The 12,067-nt window shown below is 29.3% G+C and overlaps 1 protein-coding gene across 1 annotated transcript in view; it reads right to left on the bottom strand.

Moving 5' to 3' along the window:
• Positions 1 to 12,067, bottom strand: part of LOC138939055 (hydrocephalus-inducing protein homolog) — a 32,186-nt gene that overhangs the window by 6,308 nt on the left and 13,811 nt on the right. The window contains exons 41-62 of the mRNA XM_070306535.1: positions 11,923 to 12,041; positions 11,724 to 11,801; positions 11,389 to 11,521; positions 11,216 to 11,308; positions 10,688 to 11,103; positions 10,414 to 10,514; positions 10,204 to 10,330; positions 9,989 to 10,099; positions 9,572 to 9,814; positions 9,126 to 9,346; positions 8,803 to 8,929; positions 8,426 to 8,562; positions 8,020 to 8,262; positions 7,591 to 7,894; positions 7,252 to 7,512; positions 6,845 to 7,172; positions 6,148 to 6,435; positions 5,622 to 5,866; positions 5,019 to 5,312; positions 989 to 1,256; positions 677 to 896; positions 72 to 299 (exon numbers count right to left, since the gene is read on the bottom strand). Of these exons, the coding sequence (XP_070162636.1) occupies positions 72 to 299; positions 677 to 896; positions 989 to 1,256; positions 5,019 to 5,312; positions 5,622 to 5,866; positions 6,148 to 6,435; positions 6,845 to 7,172; positions 7,252 to 7,512; positions 7,591 to 7,894; positions 8,020 to 8,262; positions 8,426 to 8,562; positions 8,803 to 8,929; positions 9,126 to 9,346; positions 9,572 to 9,814; positions 9,989 to 10,099; positions 10,204 to 10,330; positions 10,414 to 10,514; positions 10,688 to 11,103; positions 11,216 to 11,308; positions 11,389 to 11,521; positions 11,724 to 11,801; positions 11,923 to 12,041 (4,585 nt within the window). The remainder of the gene's footprint in view (positions 1 to 71; positions 300 to 676; positions 897 to 988; positions 1,257 to 5,018; positions 5,313 to 5,621; positions 5,867 to 6,147; positions 6,436 to 6,844; positions 7,173 to 7,251; positions 7,513 to 7,590; positions 7,895 to 8,019; positions 8,263 to 8,425; positions 8,563 to 8,802; positions 8,930 to 9,125; positions 9,347 to 9,571; positions 9,815 to 9,988; positions 10,100 to 10,203; positions 10,331 to 10,413; positions 10,515 to 10,687; positions 11,104 to 11,215; positions 11,309 to 11,388; positions 11,522 to 11,723; positions 11,802 to 11,922; positions 12,042 to 12,067) is intronic.

The following is a 12,067-nucleotide window of genomic DNA, read 5'->3' as shown; positions in this document are numbered from 1 at the left end:
TATGCAATACATAACATACAATTTGTGTATTTATATATATATATATATTTATATTTAAATTTATTGCTTACTTTACGTGAGTGTCGCCGATCCCGATTACATTCAGCTCAATTACTCTCGTATCTTGCGGAAGAGATCCATTGATCGATTGATAATCGATTGGTCCTGGCAATTTCGCGTTACGTTTATTGCCGGATAAATAGTCGCTTTCCGGTATGTCGAAATGGCAATACGGTAACAAACTTCTTCCCGCAATGGGAATAATCAATTCTGACAGCTCTGGATCGAGATTCTGTATTCTGTCCATTAAATAAACAGAAGTGCATATATATACAGATAATATTAAGGATTATACATACAATAAATCTCATAAATAAACAAATTATGATTCTATTACCAAATTATTTTCAGATTAATTTAATTCTGATTTTTAGTATTTTTATTATTAAAAATAATGTTTTATAAACAAGAATATGTAAAAATTAATTGCGCAGGTATTCTCTTTCAATTTACGTTAAATAAATTATATATATTACAAATAAATAATTAATTTTATATAAAATATTTGATATATATTATTATATAATTTACATAAAAACACAAAATAATTAAATTAATTTAAATTAAACGACATATTAAATAAATGAGTAATGATTATATGGGTATGTAATCATACTTGCATGTAAGATGAGCTTTATAATCGAATACATCCATGGGAGAGAATCGCAAAATACATTCTATAGATTCGCCCGGTAATAAAGTTCCCTTTTCAGGATGAATTCCATATGGCAGATTGTCACTTTCTGACCAGCTGTCACTACTTCGCTCTGTCAACCCGGCACTGCTGCTGAAGAGATCGGATGGACAAGCAGTTGGTTTTACCTCGATAATACTCTCTGCAAATATTTTTTTTTTATATTTGAATTAATATAATTTCTCTGTCTAAAATCATCAAATTAGAATCTTTGAAACTTTTGAAAATTAAAACCTCGAGACGATAGGACCTGCTGACGATTTAATTTTATATTTTCGGCAATTTCTGTCATCGTGTAAATTGGATTATGTCGCTGACGTCGTTCATGAAACGTATATATTGATGAGTTAGCTCTAGATCGAATATTTCCTCGTGATCTCGGCGTAGATCGCGAATAATTTGCGATCAATCTCCTTGGATACTGCTCATCCATATTTATTTGCCACGTGTACTCCACATCGACGGTGCCAATATTCGAAAAAGTAAATACATGTTCGCGCGTCTATCATATCAGAAAATTATTAATTGTATTTTCTTGTATATCAATTAATCGTAGAAATTAAAAGTTACTAGACGCGCCTAATCATACATTAATATAATATTGCCTCATACATATATAAGTTTGCTGCGCTTAATATGTGGTAGTTACTTGCCGAGCGCTGTATATAATATAGAATGTCTTATAATATTTGCCATTCGCAAGTATTATCTGTTTAATTTTTGAACAATATGAAAGAAAAATAATCTCGCGAGCGTTGCAAACGTCACGTGGAAAACGCGTCTAGAGAATAATAGCGCGGGTCCCGAAACAAGTCGAACGGAATCGAACATAGTCGAACGTTCCGAACTACGAGTCGAAGTGCGGTCGAAGTCGCTCCGCAACTTTCACATTATTCATCCTTTAAAAGTAAGTTTTGCGTATAAATAAACATTCAAAATGTTAAATAAACTGTCAAGCGATAATGATATAAAATACGCGTATCAAATAATTAGTTGTTTCTCTGCGATATTCGATCCGCGATCCAGACACTATGCTTTTCGAGATTCGGAGTAAAGTTGGCTGCGCATGCGCGGTGGCCATTTGTCGACCGCATAGCATAGTATAATAAGGTGGGTCACCGAAGCAAGCCGAGCGGAGCCGAACATAGCCGAACGTTCCGAACTACGAGTCGAAGTGCGGTCGAAGTCGCTCCGCAACTTTCACATTATTTATCCTTTAAAAGTAAGTTCTGCGTATAAATAAACATTCAAAATGTTAAATAAACTGTCAAGCGATAATGATATAAAATACGCGTATCAAATAATTAGTTGTTTCTCTGCGATATTCGATCCGCGATCCAGACACTATGCTTTTCGAGATTCGGAGTAAAGTTGGCTGCGCATGCGTGGTGACCGTTTGCCGACCGCATAGCATAGTATAATAGAGTGGGTAACCGAAGCAAGCCGAGCGGAGCCGAACATAGCCGAACGTTCCGAACTACGAGTCGAAGTGCGGTCGAAGTCGCTCCGCAACTTTCACATTATTCATCCTTTAAAAGTAAGTTTTGCGTATAAATAAACATTCAAAATGTTAAATAAACTGTCAAGCGATAATGATATAAAATACGCGTGTCAAATAATTAGTTGTTTCTCTGCGATATTCGATCCGCGACCCAAACACTATTTGCTTTTCGAGATTCGGAGTAAAGTTGGCTGCGCATGCGTGGTGGCCATTTGCCGACCGTATAGTATAGTATAATAGGGTGGGTAACCGAGCGGAACCAAACATAGCCGAACGTTCCGAACTACGAGTCGAAGTGCGGTCCAAGTCGCTCCGCAACTTTCACATTATTTATCCATTAAAAGTAAGTTTTGCGTATAAATAAACATTCAAAATGTTAAATAAACTGTCAAGCGATAATGATATAAAATACGCGTATCAAATAAGTAGTTGTTTCTCTGCGATATTCGATCCGCGATCCAAACATTATATGCTTTTCGAGATTCGGAGTAAAGTTGGTTGTGCATGCATGGCGGTTATTTGCCGACCGCAGTCGCGTATATTTAATAAATATATATCATCTATTGTTTTAATTATATCATAGTAACAATATTCTATTCGTGATATCGATGTACGTATCGATCGAAATATAATGCTACATCGTGCTGATTGTTGAGCTTTGCGTATCAAAGTAAAGTCAATCGTCTTCGTTATTTCGCGGCGGGCAACCGTTATTAAAGATGAGTCGTGTATAAAATTAGCATTGCAATAATGCAAAACATAATAATTTTTAAACGTGGCATTGTTGAATTTAATGCATATCGGGAATATGTAGCGTGAATGTGGTTGAAATTTTATTAAACTGTGCGACGCGGCATTTATATCTCGTGATATGCGTCGTGGAATGCCGTGAAAGTCGCTGCGCGTCGCGATGGTGTGAAATCGCCTTTTTTTCTTCCGTAAAAGTACGCGCATAACGGAAAATCCGTTATTGGGAGTGCCGAATAAAGTGTCGCGCGATGATCATGTCGATTGTTGTACGCGATAGTAATTAGTTGTACTTTTATTCCAATTACATGTGAGAGAGCGGATATTCATCGTAGATTCGAAACTGCACAGTCCCGAGAGGATCCCTTTATAGAGGGGTTAAAACTTTGGCGAGTGCCAAACTTTGGTGAGTAAATTAATTTTTTTTAGAAATTTATTATTTACTCTAATGTATTAACTTGTAGTAAATTAATTTATTATTTTACAAAAAAAATTATATTTATATATTTATAATAAAATCACGTAAAGAAAGAAGATCTAATTTATCTTGAGATAAATTATTTACAGAAATTCAAACAAAAATTAGAACCTATTTTGACACTGCACATATCTGTAATATGCCTACATCAAATTTTTTTGTAGTGAAAATTATATAAACAAATTAAAATTATATAATTTTTACAGGAGCTGCGTAAGCAGACAGGAGCTGACTTGTAAGCAGATGATTATGATCGGTGAGTAATTTTATTGAGAGGTTTGAACTGTAATGACTGACATCTTTTTGGTAAATAATAAATATTATGCGTAAAAAAAAATATATATATGTATATATATGGTATATAGAAAAACTTTAAAAATAATTTAAAATAAAAATTATTTAAAAAATAATTTAATATATTTATCTATAATTATTAATTTTTCATATTAATTATTTTAAAATAACTGAAAAAAATGTCAGTTATTAAGTGATATTGTCGAACCTATCATTTGCAATAATTATTTTTTATATATTTATAATAGTTTGGTATTGTTGCATTATTAATAAAGTTTTTTTTCTTGATTAATTTATTAAAAAAATTATTATTAACTATTAAAAATTAATATATGGTATTACATAATATAAATACTATACATAATAAAATTTATGTTCTGGCACAATAGATCTTTTTATATATAAATATTTTTTAAAAATATATGTTATTGAGATAAATATGTTCTACACACATATATAACTTATATATATAATTCAAAGAAAAAACATTAAAAATATGATCAATCAAATAAAAGAAAATCAAATTTTACTCATGTATATGTAGAAGATTCATATTTCAATCGAAAAATGATAGAATAACTCATTGTCGGCGAGTGGATATATTTTTTTGTTTTACGCGTAAACAACACTCGGAATTGAATTTGATATAAAACCAACAGTGAGCTGGTCTGCATTTTATCGCTAGAATTCCGTGACATTTATGCCGTCTGTTCGCGGACACGCCAATTCAAAAAATCTCTATGTTATAAATAAATATTTCAACTCGATGCAAACGGTCGATTGCAAAGTCATTTATAATTTTTATTCTATATTTTAATTAAATAATCAGATGTGTGGACTTTAATCGTAGGGGATAAAATAATTTAATAATAACTAAGGCAATTTTATAGAATATAAAAAGATTGTTATAGATTGATGACAATTAAAATTTAAAATATTGTAATACTTTTTATAAACTTTTATAAATATCGAGAAAAAAATTAAAAATTTTTATGTCTATAAAAATAAAATTTGTTATAGAGCAATAAATTTTTAAAAAAATATTTAAAAAGATATATATAATAAATTTTTAACAAAAATTTATAAATTAATAAATATATTTTTTATATTATTTTAAAATCTATCAGAAAATATATAAATTATACTCGCGCGACATACAACTATAAAAATCTAATTATATTGAAATAATTATAGTCTAATTTGGATGCAAGATAAATGATATAAATCGAATATATTATTGTTACCTGAAACATTAAGGAGTCCTTAAAAGTGATCTCTTTAACGGGACAAGAATACTTGGAGAATGCCACAATCGCATTTAGTAATACTTGAATGCATTTCGTCGTACCAGGTACCACTTCATGGCTTGGTTCGTTAACGGGTTCGACTGCTTTCCTAGCTAACGTTTCTGTGTTTATTTCTTGTTCATTATCAAGATTCATCGCTACCCATCGCACTTCTGTCTCTCGATCATCCCAGGATGATTCTTTCGAAGGATCAGCAAGATCAATCGCACAAATCGTGCAATCGATACACGTCTGTAAATTATTGTTGGAAATAATTAGTTTATATATATTTAATATGCAACAATACCAAATAAAGAAAACTCCAACTACCACTATAATTAATATAAAGATATAAAATCTGATTTTGTAATAAAATTGTGACAATATTTTACTTTTATTCTAAATTTATCTACAAAAAGAAATTTCAAGAATATATAAACTGAAAAAATATAAATATTTATATATTTTATATCAAATTAAGGATATTATTATCAAATAAATGCAAATTGAAGATATTGATTAGTGGTAATTGACAGAATTTAAACTTGTTAATTTTAATACGTCGACATAATTCACTGGCTCCGAAGAAAGAAATGTCGCAACAATTTCCTTGCAAGTCATGGGTTGGAGATGACCAATGGATGGGGTAAGTACAACATTGAGATGTGCGTTCCATTGAAATCGTGAGTACCGATTCACTGATTTATTGACAATTTTGAAGCTCTTCCTGTATATCTTATTGACAAAGCAATATCTATAATCCAGCTTATAGGCCAATGACACTGGGAGTGTTCTCGGCGTCAAAGCTGTAAGATATAAATCACAAGCAAAAACAAGAAACGAAAAAGAGATTAATAAAAAATATGATAAATTAATAAATATTTTTTTGGTAAAGTTTTGATGCTATAAACAATAAAACTCTTATGAAATTAGGAATAATTGAAAATGGATAATAATTAATAAATATTATTGATAAAAATTTATTAAAAAATTAAATGATAGACAAGAGGCATAAAATTTAAAATAGAATTAAGATATTTTCTATAACCGTGCTCTTATCTATCTATTGTTTTCGCAATTTCATTACCTTCCACTGTACTGTTTGGCTTTGATGATTTTCGCGATTTAATATTAGACTCGCGCTTTTCATTGATAAAATCAAGTTTTATATTTGTAAGCTCTAACCCTTCTAATATAACTGATTCTGTGTATGCTTCGCCCTTTAAATCAATTATCAAATTCTCGTAGGGATTATCGGTGATAAATAGTCGCACTTGACCTTCATACTTGCCGATGTCTCGCGGAATAAATTTTACTTTGAACGATGTCTTTTCTTCGGGCATTAAACGAACTACAACGCATCGATCGTTCGACACTGTAATTTAATAATTTATACATGTTACGTAAAAGTTATCTATCACTTCATCATTTTTGGATTACTAAGATATATTTATGTCATGTTGTGTATGTTATATACTCTTTTTACTCTTTTTAGAAATTGGATTCTTTAAAAAAAAATCAAAGAATACATCTAAAATAAAAAAAAAAAATAATTGTGTTAGATTTAAAAAAAAATTACTTTTTATTGAAAAAGACAACAATAATTTTAAATAATTTCAATTATAATTGGAGAAATTATATAAGATATAAAAATATAAAAATATGATTTGTTTCATTAGATGTCTGCGAATTTTTTAAGCCTAAATTCTCATAAATTTGTCTTGCGAAAGATTTACTTCTCTCTTAAATTATTACTAATTAATATATAGAAAAACAAAACTAACTATCGGCTCCATAGTTCCAACTACTTGACAAGTAGTTTCTTGTACTGTCACAAGTACTGAGAGTAAAGAGAAAATTTGAATTCTCATAAATCTCGACAATAACTTTTGCTGGAATCACACCGACATTTTCAAAAGTGAATTTTTTTTCATTAGAATCATTCACAAGCGTACGACCAAAGTTTAGAACAATTCGTTCTCGCTTTCCGCTCGGTGGTTCTATAATTGTCACTTGTGGTACGCAAGCTTGTCCTACTAATTTCACGAAAAACTTTTCATCCCTTAAATGCGGGGGAAGCTCGACTGCAATCTCGAAGGCTGCATAACATGTCTGTGATTATAAACAGTGATTATAAACACTAAATACAATATAATTTTTGATATTTGAGTTTATAAAACAAAAATGCTACCTGCATAAACGTCGGATTAAACGAAATTGCGAATCTTTTATGACTCATCGGCGGAATGCGTTCTCTCTCGGGTGTCAGCACAAAGATGTCAGATTTTGCAGTTTCTGGTATAAATGATTCTGCGAGTAAGATCAGTTCTACATCAGCAGGTATCACGTTTCGGTTGTAAAGCACAAGATATGTCGTGTGAGCGTGTGAAACGCTAACGTGACGAAAATACAGGCATTTCTCTTGACGTACGAATATGGTGTGTGCACCAATCTAATATAGCATACAATGAAAAAAATATTTTTGATTTTAACTGTGGATACGAGATAGAGTTCGGAAAAAATTAGATACCTCTTTTGGACAAATAAAATCTTCAATGCAATCCACAATGTGATTTTCGTGGAACATAGCGTCGAGATTCTGCAAATCGACGCTAGGTATGCAGGAGTTAACGGTTAATTTTATTAATTTGCCATTTCTATCTTCGGGAATGCTATCGGGCACGAGAATCATTATTTTTTCTTCAAGTGAACCCACACATTCTGGATAGCATTCGATTGTTATAGTATCGATTTCTCCTGGTTGAATGTTCCCTCCGGTTTTCGTTATAGTAAAAGGACCAATCTTTAACATAGCCGTAGATTCCGGTGTTCTCCTGTAAGAATAATTAAATATTAGCGTATTAAAACAAATGTTTTCGTTACTTTTATTCTTAGAACAGATACTTTTATTCTTACAATTATTAATTAAATTTAATTAATAAGATATTTAAAAATTTACTTATCAATTCGCAATTTATCTCTTTTCATTGGCATATCCGATGTTTTGTCAAGGTCAGTTTTGATCGCATCTTCCAGCTTGATTTCTGTCATGTAAAGATTGGATGGATGTTTGATAGGTGCTATTTCAATAAAATAATAAAGCAAAAATTCTCCAGTATTTTCCACATTAAGGTACATCGTTTTTTTGGTACATATGCCGAGTGAAGCAAAATTTATCTCGGGATAAGGATAAATGCGAAATCTATATTTGGAAAGAAATAATCAGTACAGTTTCATGCACCTATAATTTACCTTATAACAAAAATTAAGATCTTAAGAAAAAATAAAAAAAAATGCCCAGAAGAAAAAAAAGGTCTTTAAATGTTTAAATTAAATGTTAATTAGATTCAGATAAAATGTTCCACCTAGTATAATATGCAACTAAGGAAACTTTCAAAGGAAATTCCGCAATCACAGCAGTCTCTTTATTCATATCGAGAAGATGACATCGAAGTATTGGGCATTCTTTTAAAATAATTTCATTCTTTGGTAGGAAAGTTATCTGCAATTAAATAAGCTTATATTTTAGTTTAATTTTAAAACTTGTATTTTTCTTATTTTCTTTTATTTGTTATTTTGATAAAGCTAAATTTGTCTATAATTATTTATCACTAATATAATTTAATGGTTCTATTTAAATAATATAAAATAATTGTATAAAAATAACAAATATACATATAAAAATTTCCTTTTACTTCTTTATCATATGTAAGAAATAAAAAAGAATTGTGTTGAAAAATACCTGTACTGTAATCTCCTTTTTTGGTTGAATGGAACCGGTAATAGGATTAATTTCAATGTCTTCGTTTAATTTTAAAGGCAAATTCGATGCGATCTTAGCCAATTTGTGTTGCTCTTCCAAAAGAATGCTGATTATAATTATTAATTTAATTAACATATAACATACATATTAATAATATATCATAAATTTAATATTAAAAAAGAATTATATAAGAACATTTTGCAATTTACATACATATTGATAACATTATGTCAATTAAGAAATTTTAATTATAGTATTTTGATATGAATATATGAACTTGCTAAATATATTTTTCTACTTACACATATTTAACTTCGTAATGTCCCCGATTAGTTATTGTGAAATTTGCACTTGTAGAAAAGCCAACTTTTACGCACTTTAAGTCGATTGGATTTGCATGATTAATGTCGATAGCAACATCGTACGTTTCGCCAAATAAAGTGAGAGTTTCCACAAAAATAGATTCCACATCATTTTCGTGAAAGAAAGCATTAAAAGTTAAGCTTCCCTCGATCACTCCAATCTAAGACAAAATATATTGAAAAGAAAGTTTTACACACATTTTCAATTTAAAAATATTTGAAAGAGAAAGAGAAAATTTTTATTTTTTTTTATTTTTGTGTATTAAAATAATTTGTAAAATTTGTATTTAATTAAATAAGATACAAGTATTAAAATTTTTAATACTAAATATTGATATATAATTTAGCTAATATCATTTAACAAAAGTTTAACTGAATTTTTTTACTTTGCTTGCGTGATAATAAAATTCGATCTTTTCATCACTCTGGGGTTTAACAATTCCTTTGATCGGTGTAAATGATATTTGAGGATCTAGGGGTCCATCAGGATCCAAATGCCAGAAAATTTCAACTGGAGATCTATTCCGAATAAAACAAGCAAGATAATTTCTTCTATACAGAAGCACTTGACCAAAGGACAATTGTTTGCCATCAAGTTCAATGTCCAATTTCGAGCCGTTACATCGAAGCTGAAATATTATGGGTTTCTTGGTGTAATTTTGCATATTTTAAATAATAAAAATAAAACTTTCTTATTCAAATATAATTAAAAAATTTTTTTAGTATAAAAATAATTTTTAGAACAATTGTTTTTTAGATATTTTTAAATTGAAAAGCGTATGGTATATTTTTCTTATAACAACCTCGATTACATCCACATGCGGATTATTTGCAATACATATATGCAACTTATCAGTAAATGAATTCAGTTTCGTAACACCTGCAGATATTTTTAGCAATCCACATTGTCCAGCCTACAAATTAAATAACAAAAGATAATTTGATATCTTGTGTATATATACATTAAATTATAAAAGAGATTAAACATATTACAAAAAAATATAAGATAATAGCATACCTGAATATAAAGTTCCTCTGGTTCTATAATAAAAATATCTGGATTATTTTCTTGCAGAAAAAAAGACACCTTTGCATCAATTTTAGATATATTGCAGAACTTTAATTCCCCTTCGCGACGATGGGCGCTGTTTACAAATTATGCATACGTAATTTATTTTATTAATAATTTAATATATCATTAGATATATTAATATTGTTTGATCCGAACCTTTTATCTTTTTGAAAAACTAGTAAGGATCCAAAATCGTAGATACCAGTATCAGAAAAATATGTAGGATCAATTATATTATTTATTTTTGTTTCTTGAACCTAAAAAAAAACATCTTTTATTACTTTTAAAACTATCTATTTTTTTAAAATACCTATTTATTCGCGATATTTTAATAAAAATTGCATATGTAATTTATGATCATTTAATATCAATATTAATTAATAATAATTGCGTTTTTGTACATCTGTAAGTCTAAAAAAAATTGTTATACCTTTGAAAAAATAGTGTTAGGATTCATATCCAGTCGCGGAACATCGGCGATGCCATGAACGTTAATATCATAACTGATATCGTTGCCATCGATGATAGATAACGCGTACGTTTGTCGATGAATTCCTATTTTTTCGGGTTGATATCGGATCTTGAATTTCTGACTCTCATTGGGTTGCAAAATCCACCGTGATTTTAGCATCACTTCGAAGATTGCATTTGTAGATGCATCTTTATTCTCTGTTATTGATGTATTTAATGATATTGATGATGGTTCTTCAGTTTTGTCGATGACACGCTTCTTGCGCTTTGAATTCTCTGCGTGATTTTCTTGTTTATTAATTAAACTAATATGTGAAGAATTGCTCGCCATTATGGAGTCAGACATTGTGGATAACGAGACGATTTGATAAGCTCCTAATTAATAACATAAAACTATTACGATTAACTATTTAACGATTAGTACGTCTTTGCGATGAATATATCACAGATGGACAATTATCACAAATTACATTGACAAGATACTTGCCATTACTTTTAATATCCCGTTTCTTTATGTTTCGTGGCTTAAGAATATAGTATTTTCTCGGCTCAAGATCCGATTTTGGTGCGATTTCAAGAGCTAATATTAAATATTATTATTCAATAATTTTTTTATGTGATACACAAATACTGGTTTAAAAAGATATTTATATTTCTTACAAAGAGCTTTCTTAATAAAGCTATTTTCGCTTATTTGATTAACTATCACATCATACATCACTCGATCCCATGGATCTGTGGCATTTACATACCAGATATGAATATATTCTTTTATATATTCATTTGTATAAGTCTGTAAAAATAATTAAATTGTACGAATATATATACATGTGCCCCATTACACCATCCGCTAAAGGCAAATTGACTCTAGGACACTCTGTATAAATATGCAATAATTTTTTTATTATATTCTAAATATAATTATTATATTTTTTAATACGATTTTTACATAAATTTATAAGTTGTATTGAACTAAAATTGAAATTATATCTTACCTCTTTATTGATATCAAAACTCTTATCTTTTTTGTTATCAATTTTCAAAATTTTGCTCTTTGCCGTAAACAGTGCGTCCTATATAATATGTAAAAATAATACTATATAATACTATATAACATGTAAACATAATACTAAATAATTTTTAAATATTAAGGGAGAACAATTAAAGTTTTGTAAAATATTTTCGGACATTTACTTTTTTAAGAGGATCCCAATTTTTGATGATGTTTTCTATGGCTTGAAGGCTGCTATAGTAATCATTCATAGCATTAGCAATACTTTCCAATTCTTTCGATACTTCTTCATTTTCTAAATGTCATGTAATATTGCAAATCGCAAGT

Source organism: Polyergus mexicanus, unplaced genomic scaffold (assembly GCF_030449975.1).
Source record: "Polyergus mexicanus isolate NDT 795.1 unplaced genomic scaffold, iyPolMexi1.0 SCAF_1, whole genome shotgun sequence".
Taxonomy (NCBI): domain Eukaryota; kingdom Metazoa; phylum Arthropoda; class Insecta; order Hymenoptera; family Formicidae; genus Polyergus; species Polyergus mexicanus.
The sequence above is the reverse complement of the archived record's forward strand: the minus strand, read 5'-3'. Positions and strand labels throughout refer to the sequence as shown.